The 14,016-nt window shown below is 38.6% G+C and overlaps 1 protein-coding gene across 1 annotated transcript in view; it reads right to left on the bottom strand.

Annotated features, from left to right (window-relative positions):
- The window catches only part of LOC123503308 (general transcription factor 3C polypeptide 1-like), a 52,783-nt gene that overhangs the window by 33,138 nt on the left and 5,629 nt on the right, over positions 1-14,016 (bottom strand). The window contains 13 exon segments of the mRNA XM_045252975.1: positions 645-810; positions 2,692-2,897; positions 3,343-3,418; positions 4,582-4,829; positions 6,324-6,543; positions 7,459-7,623; positions 7,952-8,100; positions 8,696-8,808; positions 8,811-8,857; positions 10,244-10,429; positions 13,270-13,426; positions 13,581-13,616; positions 13,619-13,764. Of these exon segments, the coding sequence (XP_045108910.1) occupies positions 645-810; positions 2,692-2,897; positions 3,343-3,418; positions 4,582-4,829; positions 6,324-6,543; positions 7,459-7,623; positions 7,952-8,100; positions 8,696-8,808; positions 8,811-8,857; positions 10,244-10,429; positions 13,270-13,426; positions 13,581-13,616; positions 13,619-13,658 (1,809 nt within the window). The 5' untranslated portion in view covers positions 13,659-13,764.

Genomic DNA, 14,016 nt, shown 5'->3' with positions numbered 1-14,016 from the left:
TCTCTCAAATACTGACCCAATAAAGAAAGTTAAGAAATTTATGAAAATGGCAAAGGTTCTTATCTACACAAATAAGGAAAATGCCTCCTTGCTGCTGTGGCCTCACTGCACATGACTGGCTACCTTCCCCCACCTCCTATTCTATCCATCTCACTAATGCAACAGTTAACCAGCATTCACAACCTTTCATTCCTTTCACTACTAAACTCTGAAACTCCCAGCTTGCATCTGTACTTTTTCCTTCCTATGATATTATGTTTCTTCAAGGACTCTATACACTTGATTAATTTTGGATAAACCATTTGAATCTTCTTTAAAACTTGGAATCTCATTTAGCCTTTACATATTATAAATACTGATTTTTTGTTACTCTTGGCTTGCCCTTCTTACATGAGAGAGAGAGAGAGAGAGAGAGAGAGAGAGAGAGAGAGAGAGAGAGAGAGAGAGAGAGAGAGAGAGAGAGAGAGAGAGAGAGAGAGAGAGAGAGAGAGAGAGAGAGAGAGAGAGAGAGAGAGAGAGAGAGAGAGAATAATCAAGAAAAGATTAAGCCATACAGCATACACCCCACCTTACAACACCTTGAAGACTACCTACATAACACACAAAACATTACCACTGACTGCCCACAAGGTCTGCCCACTCACCTGGACAATCATCTTCTGCAGGCGGAAGGCATCGTCAATCACCCGGGCCGACCGCACCGCCTCGATGATCATGTTGGCGCGCTTCATCATGCGGGTGGTGACGTGTGGCGAACTGCGCTTCTGGTTGTTGTACGTTATCTTGATCTCCTTCAGCAGACTCAGGAAGCTGTGAGGACCAGAACTCATTACTCCCTGTGCTTACTCGAACTGCTGCTCACCTGAGAAGTATTGTGGAGCAGAACTGGGTAATTACTATCTCTGGCTACTGTATTATTAGTGCCAATTGAATGCTGCATAAATTAGAATTCATCATTATCTGTGCTTATTGTATCATCATTGCTGATTGAGAATATATTGTGGAGCAAAACTCATTAATCTTTTTTTTTTATGGTCTACACCGCCTGTATGTATACTTGAGGACTATGTATGGGAAGTGCTGTTCAGCTTCCACCCATTAGTGACACAGGCAACTTTATTGATAGTGGTAGCCATACTAGGGCCCATATCACCACCAAGCGCATCTTTGGTGTAACTACTTAGAACCTGGGCATCACGGTGACATGTAGGTAACTTTAAACCACTCGACAAATGGCAATCTGCACTTACTGTATCAAAGCTACTGGCTCAGGGAACAGTGTGGATCAAAACTCATTATTATTTGTGCTTACTATTATTGCTGTGGACTCAGGGAACAGTGTGGATCAGAATTCATTGTTGCTCATTATTGCCTGTGCTTACTGTGTTATTGGTACTGACATAGGAAGTATTGTGCATCAGAACTCATTATAACCTGTGCTTACTGTCTTATTCGTGCTAACTTGGGATGCACTGTGGATCAAAACTCATTACTACCTGTGCTTACTGTGTTATTACTGCCAACTCTGAATGCTACACTTTTTTTTTTATGTAAAGAGAAAATCTGGCCAAGAGCAACAAAAGAAATTAAACAAAAAGGCCCACTAGATGCCAGTCCCCGAGCAGATCAAAACACATGATTATCTGTGCTTACCATATTATTATGAGCCATACTCCTGATAGGGTTGTCCCTTATCATTACAGGCACTTCCTTAATCATTTTCCTATTCTTTTTTACAAGAGGAACAATAGCCCAGGGCCACAAAAACAATGAAAAAAGGCTTTCCTATTCTTTTTTACAAGAGGAACACTAGTCCAAAGCAACTAAAACAATAAAAAAAGGCCTCCTATCCTTTTTACAAGAGGAATACTAGCCCAGGGCAACTAAAACAGTTAAAAAAGGCTTTCCTATTCTTTTTTACAAGAGGAACACTAGCCCAGGGCAACAAAAATAATGAAAAAAGGCACAGCAAGGTACCAATTCCTAAACAAAAGGTAAATGAGGATACATACACCAACAAAAGAATAAGAATGGTATGTTTTGCTTTCCCCAGGTCACAAAACTAAAATCTAAGTGTTTCAAAGCTACATGTGATTGTAGGAATATGTTCTAGCAATCAAACTGGCTATTTTTCATTACCTTTACCTTGGTCAGTAAGAAACTCTATGCAGGAATTACTCTCTCATGTTATCTTATATTTCAATTACCACTGCTAGAAAAGTTACAAACACTAGTACCTCTTTAAAAGAATTATACGGTAAAGACACAAAGAGTAACCAATGTTAAGGAGAAGGAGGAGGTGGAGGTGGAGGTGGAGGTGGAGGAGGAGGAGGAGGAGGAGGAGGAGGAGGAGGAGGAGAAGAAAGAGGAGGAGTACATAGGAAAGACAAGTGACAGGAGGCCTTGCGACCTATGACGAGGTCTCTCATTTACTATACTACATCTACATAAGCTATATACTTAGTAGGAGGAAAGGATAGAACAGATAAAGCTCCTCCCCCCACCCATCACTCCCTCCGGCGTCACCCGGCAAGAAATAAGACAAAAAATACACCCTGATTGCTGAGAAGGACAATCAGAGAAATTTATACAGGAAATATGGGAAAAAAGAGAGTACTAATGTAACTACTACTATCACTAAGAAAGAGAGATATCTAGCGTAACTACTACTATAGAGGAGAATCAACTCACCCTTCACTATACATCTCCTTTTCTGCAGCTGATTTTTTCTCCCCTTGCTTGGTCTGGCTGGAGGAGGTTGAGGTGTTGGGGGCAGAGGAGGACGGGTGGGAGGAGGAGTCTTCATTCTCCTTGTCGGCTTTCTTGGTTGAAATCACCTCCAGATTCACTTCCACTCCTTCCAGAAGACATGACTCCACTGTTTTGGATACATCACTCTGGCAGAACAAGACACAGAGGAGGAGGAGGAGGAAGAGGAGGTGTGAATATCGTTACTCAAGATGTTTTTTCTGGGATACTTCAATGTGGAATATATGATGGACATAAATGGATAAAAATAAAATAAAAAAATGTATATACATATCATAAATACACAAATTATTCATTTATATAGAGATCTTGGTGTTTTAGAAGCCTTGTATGGGACTAATTTGAAGAGAGAGAAGGAAAAAAAAAGATTATCACTAGTTCTCTCTCTCTCTCTCTCTCTCTCTCCCACTGCATGTTACATAGTATAAAAACTGGGTTCATAAGAGTTTTAATTCACTGGACGCTGGCTGAATGTTATCTTGCATCAAACAATATGTATTTGTGCCTCTGTAAACTTACTCAATAAATGCTAAGAAATATATAATAAAATAATCTTCTCTCTTTCTCTCTCACCTGTGACGTGGAGGGGAAATCAACATCCTTAGGCCTGTCGCGCTCTATCATTGACATCATCTTCTGCCTCTCCTTCCTGCACCAATGAGGGAAAAGGTAAAGAAAACCACTACAATTTGACTTAACCTTATGGAGGATGAAAAAATGAACATAAAGACAACCACTGCAATTTGACTCAACCTTACGGAGGATTAAAAACAAAAACAAATGGAAATAAGTGAAAAGTGTAAGCAACCACAATTTCCATATCCGAGAAACACAATGGTCACTACATCAGGCACTTCAGAGGTCCACACCATCAATGTGCGTCAAAATGTGTGATGAGAGTAACAATGGTGGCTGTGATGGTGATGAGTATTGGTGGCAATGGTGGAACAACAATCCTTCGCCTTAACTCCTACCTCATAATGACCATGTAGGTGATAAAATACAAAAATTAATGAGACCATGAAAAAATAAAAAAATAAATAAAAAAATAAATAAATAAATCCTTCACCGTAACTCCTATCAAATAACGATCACTAACAATAACAACAACAACAACAACAACAATTAGAACAGAAATTAAATCCAAACAGTCAAATAACAAATCCTTCACCGTCGCTCCTACCAGATAACAACAAATAAAAGTGACAATGATGACAACAACAACAACAAAAACAAAGGAAAAAACAGACGAGACACAAATATACAACCATAACAAATAAACAAACAAACAAACAAACAACAATCTTTCACCTGAGATCCTATGTAACAAAAAAAAAAAAAAAAAAAAAAAAAAAAACCCAGCAACAAGAAAGACAACAACAAAATTAAGCAAAACACAAAAATAGAACCTTTACAAATCAAGACATTTGTTCCTTAATTTTGACAAACTCTTTACTTTTCTTTTAGGGATCCAGCACTTAAGTGGGCTTTTTTTTTATATATATTTTGTTGCCCTTAGCTGGCTTCCTTCCTACATAAAAAACAACAACCACCATGGTACAGTGGAACCATGCATGCTTTGGGGTCCGAGGAGTCTCCAAGCGCACAGGTTCAAATCCTGTCCATGGTCCGAGTGTAGGTTGGGCTTCCTCACTCAGGGCAACGGTTTCCTAGCGGGTGGATTTTGAAATAGGAGGCACCCTAAAAAGTATCCCCTTTAGCCCATAAATTCCCGTGAAAAGCCCACATGGTATAAATAAACAACAACAACAACAACAACAACAATAACAACAAACAGCAACAATCCTTCACCTGAACTCCTGCGTGAGGTGTCCAGTCTGCATGAACTTGTGTGACACGTAGCGGGACACTCTCTGCCTTCCCACATCCTTCATGAGGGAGTGGACAGTGTTGCAGCGCTGGAGATTCCGACAGATGGTCCTCGAGTCCAGTTTAGTCTGTCCAAGCTTCTGCGCCATATCAGACTGTGTCACTCCCTCAGGCCCAGCATCCTCCACTATCCTGTAAGCCTGGTGCAGGAGGTCCTCACGCCACCTTATCTGTAGGAAGCCTCTATCAACGCCACTGTTCTTGCTTGCGTTTCTTACTTGTCTTTTCTATTGTTACTTAATGGGTTGTTTTCTTTCGTCAATGTCTAGATTTGCTTGTGTTTGTTACTACTAGTGCTGTTGTTTTCTACTTGTTGGGTATCAACCTCTATTAACCTCTTCAGTACTGGGACGTATTTTCACCTTGAGTTTTCTTTGTGATTAGACGATTTTATTGGCATCAGGAAGGGTCTATGGAAGTCAGAAGATTAGCGGCCAAAGTCTTCACTATTTTGATCCCCCAAGTAAGTTTCTGAAGCTGTATAAAATCATCAAATAGTAACCAAAAATAATATGGAAATGCATCCTGGTACTGAAGAGGTTAATGTCACTGGCTAGATTTGCTTGTGTGTTTGTTAATAGTGTGTTGTTTTTATTTGTGAGGAATCAACTACTATCAATATCACTGTGTCGATTTGCTTGTGTTTGTTATTAGTAGTGTTATTATCTTCATTGGTGCATACTGGAGAGACTATCTACTAATGGCAATGACTATAATATGTTTGTGTTGTTATCATTATTATTAAAGAAGGCAGGAGTACTTTCTCTTTTCCATTAATTATCAATAGGGTAAGAGAGTGGTGTGAATGAGAAAGGTGGGCAGTATCTTGGCTACCTCTGTCACTAGAGGAGACAGCCTTGGTATATGTATGTACTGCTCATTACTTGCCATTATTCTTATTGTTATTGAAGAGCCTCTGTCTGTAACCTGCCAGGTCTATCATTACTGCTGTTATCACTGACCATCATTCTTATCAGAGAGTCCAAGAAAGGGATGAAGGGACAGACAAGAAACTGATGACCCAAGTGAACCACATATATATATAAAAAAATAATAACAATAATAAAAATGGTACAACTAAATACAACTAAAATTACAATCAAGATAATGGTTAATGGGTTAGGAAGTATGTACATATATATAAAAAAAAAAAATCATGGATAGAATTATAGAAAATACTAAAAGAAAACAATAATTGGAATGGTTTATAGTTAGGAAACATGTACATATATGAAAATTAAACACAAGGAAAGATAAAATAAAAAGACAAGAAAAACATCTGATAATTTCTCCATGACAACCCTTAAGTGGCATTTAGCACAACTTTACTGTAGCTTGACCTTCAACCACTAAAAAAAAAAAAAATAAAATAATAATAATAATAATAATAATAATAATAATAATAATACTAATAAAGAAAGAAAGAAAGAAAGAAAGAAAGAAAGAAAGAAAGAAAGAAAGAAAAACATTTAATAATTTCTCCATGACAACACTTAAGTGGCAATTAACACAATTTTACTGCAGCTCGTCCTTGAACCACAAAAAAAATAAAATAAATAGGAAAAATAAATAAATAAATGAATGAATGAATGAATGAATGAATGAATGAATGAATGAATAAATAAAAAACAATAAATAAAACAGACTTCAATAAATGCTCTAACCTGGCTCTGGTTAAGAATTCCAGGGTAGACATCATCTTCTTCCTCCTCCTCTTCCTCCACTGCCTCATCACCTTTGCACACTTCCACTGGGTCCATCTGTGGGTTGATCAGCTCCATGATGCGCACAATCTTCTCCATGTTGCTGCCCTTACACTTCCACTGGCTGGCTGGGGCATCGGGGTACACCTTCCGGTACGGCTTGTTCACATTCCTCACAAACCTGAACACCAAACCAAGAGTCACCTCCCATTGATCCAGTGAAGGCGAATGTATTGTTATCATAAACTCATGTCCATTTCTTATTCCTCTCTCTCTCTCTCTCTCTCTCTCTCTCTCTCTCTCTCTCTCTCTCTCTCTCTCTCTGAACATGAAGGTGAAAATGTTTCCTTCTCTCTACTTTAATGTTTAATCCCTTCAGTACTGAGACACATTTTTACCTTGAGATTTGTGTATGATTATATCATTTTATTGACATTAGGAAGAGTCTATGGAGGTCAAATGATTAATGGCCAGTCTTCATTATTCTAATCCCCCACATAAGTTTCTGAAGCTGTATAAAATCACTAAATAGTAAGCAGAATGAATATGGAAAAGCGTCATGGTACTGAAGGGATTAAAGAGCAGAAACTTTTTTTTTCCTATGTAAGATGGGTCACTGATGAAGGTCAACAAAAATTTGGAATAAGAAACCCCATTTAAATCTCAGTTTTCAAAGAAGAAATGCCAAGTAGAATGATGAAATAAGAGAGAGAACAAATATTTTGAACCTCACACACTGGACAGGACAAAGGCAACAACAATATGTGTGCTATATGGTGAAAAAATACATCCAAGCAAAACTCAAGAACCAAACCCCCCAAAAAATTACTAAAGCAGTTTGCTCAAGTGGCAAACAATACTATCTGTTTATTCATTTACAAGAAATGTTTTATTCTTAAAGCAATGCTTAGTAAATATTTTCCCTACAAAAGTCAGGAGAGGATCAAGAAAGGATCTATGTCACAAGAATCACTATTTCCTCACTTATATATTAGCACACAAGCACATACTTCTGCAAAGATCCACCAACACTTGAATCCTATCCACCAAAATGAATTTACAAAAGGCATTCCATACTGAGACAAAGAACACACACTTTTGAAACTCCTGACTCTTGAAAAGCTTGCGGCAGGAGGTGTCTGGCATGCCCATAATCTCCTTGACCAGGGTGTAGGGTGCACTGAAGTCAGGTCTACTCTTCAGCAACTCCACTGCTCTCTGGATCATCATGATAAACTTTGAACACCGCTCCACATAGAACCTGTGAGAGAGGGAGTCAGATGTGATGTGTGAAAGGCCAATGCTGCTGTATTGTACTGTGTCCTTAAAACGAACAGATTTCTTGTATACACAACCAGAAGTAAGTGATATATATAAAACAGATGTACAAAATCCATACTTATAAGAGAGAAACCAAAAAAATCCATACCCATACGAGAGACACAGCAAAAAAGTGTGATTGAAGTAAGACTTCACAAAATACAGATTTCTAAGAGACACAAAAACAAGACTTACAAAGAAATCCATAACCATCAAAGAAAGGCAGAGGATACAAATAAGACATTTACACAACAAATAAAGAGAGAAACCTTGTGAGGTGGAGGAGGGAGCCATTGTGAGTCTGTGCCTTGGCACCCTTCTGCTGGTGAGGCTGTTTGGTGATGAGGTTCAGCTTGAGGAGACGCTTGCGGTGGTAGAACATTGTCTTGGGATTCTCACCCATGGACGCCAGACTCACCTGTGCAAAGGAGGCAAAACATTCCTCACCTTCAGTCTAACACGGCACAGTACAGATACATTCAATACAATCATTTATCTTCTGTCTCTCATGCATCAAAACTCAACCTCTCACTTGTCTTCTTTTCCTCCATTCCAACTGCTTCTCTCACTGAGCAATGTATTCTTAGCAGTATTGTCTTCAGTAACAGGCCACAGTACAGATAAATTCTATACAATACTTCCCCTTTCTTCTCCCATACATCAAAATTCTACCTCAACTCTTTTAAATCTATCTTACTGCTTTCCTCACTGAACACTGTGTTCCTAGCAGTATTGTCTTCAGTTAACAGGCTATAGTACATATAAATCCAATACAATACTTCCCCTTTCTCCTCCAATATATCAAAATTCTACCTTGACAGTTTTAATCTATATTGCTTTCCTCACTAAGCAATGTATTCCTAGTAGTATTGTCTTCAGTTGACAGGCCACAGTACAGACAAATCTTTTACAATAATATCCCTTCATCCTCTCTTACATCAAAACTTAATCTCTCTCATCTCTCTCTCCTTCTCAATCTCTACTCCTCCCACAACCGTTCGCATTGCACGCACCTTGCCCTGTGTGATCTCCCCCATGCGTCTCGAGCGCCCAATCCGCTCCAGAATGATGTACTGGTTTATGGTGAGGTCATAGAACTTGTCAATGCAGGCAGTGATGCAGAGCGCTTGTTCCTCAGCAGCTGACTGGCCACCAACACCAGCTGCTGTCCATACCTGTGTGTGTGTGTGTGTGTGTGTGTGTGTGTGTGTGTGTGTGTGTGTGTGTGTGTGTGTGTGTGTGTGTGTGTGTGTGTGTGTGTGCACATTAGATAATTTTCATCTCATAAATCACAATATAAAAAATGTAAAACTCATGAATAAAAAACAAGTCACATGTTTTTTTCTATTTTTTTTCTTTTACTTTATTGCATCACTCAATTAATCAACAGAACCCAAATGGGGGTGTTTTCAGAACTAATCCACTAGATGTCACCGCTGCTACATGTCCCCTACTGACATGAGCTAAAACATTGTTGTATTACATCCCAGGTACATACAGATGCATAGAGCACTGATCATGATACTGTCTGCATTCTGTACCTACTTTTAAATATCCTGTATGGATAATTTTGGGAAGAAGTTTGTCAAAACAGAAATATTTTTGTGATTATTTTGTAATACTGCTATCAATATCTTAAATATGGCATACTGCAAGTCTAAAATCTATTAATTTGAACAATGAAAAGGATAAAAAAAACTTTGACTGTAATACATAGTATGGCCCAGCATACTCAGTAACATCATGATATATGGATAAAGTTATTTTTGTGGAGATTTCAGCATCCCTTTCACAAGTCAAGATGAAGATCAAAATGCAACTAAACAGTCAAGAACAAAACAAGCATATCACGGGACTTCTGTAGAGTGAGGAGAGAGAAATATGTGAAGCTTCTTTCCTCCTCTTCATGGCATAGTGACATGGACATTACAGCAGGCATTAACTATTTGTCCAACAATGTATTTGTTAAGTTAAACAGGTGGGCAGCCCAGGTTGGGTTAGACAGCAACACCCTCACAGGATACTCGAGTTGCCTATTCTTAATTGGAATTGTTGTTTCAATATACTAGTAAGTTCATCTGTGTGATTTGGACTTTCAAGTGATACAGACATGTTGTCTTAATGTTAATTCTCAACTGGATCAATACACTTCTGGTCAAGGGTGTACTCTTTTGGAAATGTGGAGATGACCAATTCATGAGAAAATCAACTTATATACATTTGTTCATGAACAGGGTTTGATTTTGCCTGTGTTACTACTTAGAATTATGCAGAAGAATTATTATATCGACTTATTGCATCTCTCTGTTTATAGAATGACACTGTAGGTATATTATATCGTACCAGTGTGTGAGTGAAGGGGACATGTATTGTGCTGCCACCTGGTGACAACCCCTAGTTCTGAAAACTCCTTGTTAGAACTAGTACAACATTTTCCATCAGGAACAGCACAACAAACATTCAACATTCATCCAACAACTTAAACTTTCATCAACTTGCCTTCAGCTATCAAAACCTGAAGCAATGACCAAAGAAACTAATGCAAGTAAACAAAAACTCACATCTTGTCCACCTCCAGCAGAGTCATGGAGGAGGCTTGTTCTGTGATGTCTGTGCGCTCATGGTAGGCAGCACAGGAGCCTCGGACACCCTTCTCAGTGTCATCAATCGGGTGAAATGGATAGATCTCTGGTGGTACGTTCTCAGGCTCCAGAACGATGCCCAACTCATGATCCATGTGCTCATACCTTGAATAACAGAGGCAGAAGTACATCAGAAAGAATGTGAAGTCAGTGGACTTATGTAGAGGGAAAATAGAAAATACATACACCGCTTAACGAAGGGGTTACGTTCCTAAAAAAAACCTTCGTTAAGCGAACCGATTATAACAAGTTTAACCCCTGACTTGAACTTCCATTGAGAGTAAACAAAGCGAGAGTGCATCATAGCATAGTGAAAGGTTTAATGAACATAACTGAAGTTAAACATTTAGGCAGTTTAATTTAAGACATTATAAGGTACACTAATGTATGTATGTATGTAACTTTATAATGTTGATGATCTTAAATTTATGAAGGGAGGGAGAGTGAAACGGGAAAGACACTAACTGGCAACCTGTGGAATGTAAACAAAGGGCATCATTGTATCACATACAAAATTTATGTACCACATTTCAACAAGGCTTTCCATTTTATCCATTGTAGAGTCACGAGTTCAGGTGGTTCTTTTAGCTTGCAAGGAAGATACGGTCTCACCAGCCTTCTTACTAGAGTCTGCTGACTTGAAAATAGTAGAGACAGTAGATGGAGTCAAGATGGTGGCGAGCAATGCTATTAGTTTTCTCGCCTTTCTCATGTCTGTGAATAATATCCAGCTTCACTTCAAGAGTAAGAGACTTCTTGGTCTTCTTAGCAACGCTAGGCGACATTGCAGGGCATTTTGGTGGCATGTAGAGCGAGGGAAGACAAGCTGCTACTGACGCTGTTATTGTTTTGAACAGGGGGAGCGAGTGGTGCGCGTGTTGTCCATGAGAGGTGTTGGTGTATTCAAAAGCCTGTTGGCTTGCGTGATACGGCGGTGCTTTCAAACTTGGAAAAAATTACCTGGATAAAACTTTGTTAAAGCGAGTTTGGTGTTCATTAAAAGAGCAGATGGTAGTAAAATGAAACCTTCGTTGTGGCGAAATTACATTGTATGAACCTTCATTAGGGGGGTTGCCTGTACATACTTACACTGATTTTCAACTTAACTCTTTCAGTGCAGTACACAATTCACAGCACTAAAGACAATGCATGGATTTTTTGTTTTTTTAAGCAGCTACAAAGAAAGGAGGTAAAATAGACTTTGGAATTTCTAGCTGGTACATTGATCAAGGATGGCTGTACAACAAGAAATGATACGGTCAACTCTTGATTAACATGAGTTTGAATAATATGATTTCAATTCAAAGCAATTTGATTTTTAAGGAGATAGGATTAAATAATGCATTTTATTCAATCTAACACAAGGTAACTTGACTTGATGACATCATGTGCACCTATAACTTGACTTCTTTTAAGAGGGAGGTTTCAAGACATTTGTCCCTTACTTTTGGATAACTCTTAATAACTTTAAGGGAACTGACAATCCAGTGGGCCTTTTTTTTTGCCATTTTTTGTTGTCCTTAGCCAGTCTCCCCTCTTGACTAAAAAGAAAAAAATAATTAATCGAGAATTGACTAAAAATACAAGGGAGCTAATAACCACAGTGAAAAGAAGACAGATTGGGTACCTGGGCATGTATTGAGGTGGGGATGGTCTTGAAAGAGACTGTCTCTTGGGGATGATTGAAGGGAAAAAGAGCAAGAGGAAGAGAGAATGAAGTACATGGATGGAATCAAGGAGATGGTGGGAAGAGAAAAGACAGAGGAAGTAGTGAAGCTGGCCAGGAATAGAAGAGTGTGGCATTCCATTGTCGCCAACGTCACCTGACACGGCACTGCTGTTAGTTGGTTGACTAAAAATGGTTAGCAATTAGGGAAACATAAGCCAAGTAGCAGTGAAAGGGTTATATACAGTATATGAATGTTGTAGAACCTAGTTAGTTAAAAGATAGAAAATAAAAAGAAAACTTATTGATTTTTATCCAATTGAAAATGTGGAGTAGAGTTAGAGTGAAAAACAAAACAACAAAAATATATATTTATAGCTGAATGAGAACTACAATGTTTGAGTAAAGCCAGGTTCACACGTGTCAATATACAACTGAAATTGCAAGTAGGTAGGGTTTCCAACTGAATATTGGTGCCTAGCAACTGGAGAACCAGTCACAAAACAAGACTGACCTATTGGTCTTATTCAGTCGATCTGTGACTTTGTTTAAGCTGTGACGTCACAGAGGAAGATTTCAAAAGGTGGCGTGCAGATGTGGAGAACATGTTGGAGTCGGTGAGGGACCCCAAAAATTAATTCTACAGCATAAAAAGCTTATGCAAATTGACAATAAGATCGCTGCCACTCTCCAAGAACTGTTCCCTCTATGCAGGGTGCTGCTGGAGGTGAGCACTGAATACTTGTGATGATTCAATTTGATAGCAATTGTTCATAGTCTTGTTAAGATTAAACTCCCACTTCGGCATCATTATTGCGGGAAGACATCTTGTTGGGTAGCTGTTTGTTTACATTCACTTTCTGCAAACCAGCTGATACTTCTCAGTTGCTATGTGTGAACATCTTCTAACTAAAAGGGCACTGTTGTTACTTCTAGTGACTTGCAACTTCAGTACCATAATGACACATGTGAACCCACCTGAAGTGGAGCATCCTTTTAGAACATTATAAGGTATTCTTGCTGATAAATCTAAGGTAATGCAAGAGACAATGAACACCTATTACATTATTCATCCTTGCACAAATTCTTGCTTTTCATAGACTTGATAATTGACTATTTGCTTCACAAATCTAAACATAAAAGATGAAAATTTATAAAATCAGCATGACAGGACAGTTTGGCACATACTAACTTGTGTTACTGGTACATTTTATCACATCATGTACCGCTTATTACTCTATATATGAAAAGTGAACACAAAACATATGCTAAATATTACCTGTTGAAAATGACGAGTTTCTCCCTGGGCGTGGGAATCTTGTACATGGTTATTTCAGCATTTCTGCACAGCAGTGACCACAGGAATTCCTTGCTCTTGTCATCAATGTGCATGTTGGTTTCAAAATTTGGCCTGTGCTTCAGCCTCACCCACAGTGCTGTAGTACACAGAGATATTACTTTGTGGCTACAGTAATGTGCTCTATGCCAACTCATGATAAAGCAGAGCAAGATTTCAAACCCAATGTGATCAATTCAGGTGTAGTCAATGCTAAGAAAGGGAATTCAGTACAATCCACAAACATTCCTCACCTTCCACTGTGATTCCATCGAGGCCCTCCAGCGCCACTCGTCTTCCAGGTCTGCCACATAGTTAAAATTGAGTGCCATAATGGCGACACAGGCATCTGCTCACTCCTGCAATACTCCTCAGCTGCTGCTCTTCAACTACACTGTGTCAGAAGAGCTTGATTGTCTCCATTCTTTGGCATTTCATCTAAAATACAATAAGACCATTGTACTCAATAAATATTTTCTTTGATGTTACAATATTTATTTAAGTTATTTTAAAAAGGCAATCAATTTCATAAAGATTTTGGGAAAAAAATCTTTACAAGCAATTGATTGCAGTACATTTAGATGGATTTGAGAACCTTTTTGGAGAAAACAAACTCTTTTCAAGAATAATTGCTAAAACAAAAGGCTCCATCCATGACAGTCAAGCCAGCAACACACGGCACCTCACTCA

This window comes from Portunus trituberculatus, chromosome 13 (genome assembly GCF_017591435.1).
Source record: "Portunus trituberculatus isolate SZX2019 chromosome 13, ASM1759143v1, whole genome shotgun sequence".
Lineage (NCBI taxonomy): Eukaryota > Metazoa > Arthropoda > Malacostraca > Decapoda > Portunidae > Portunus > Portunus trituberculatus.
This window is presented reverse-complemented; position numbering and strand designations above follow the sequence as displayed.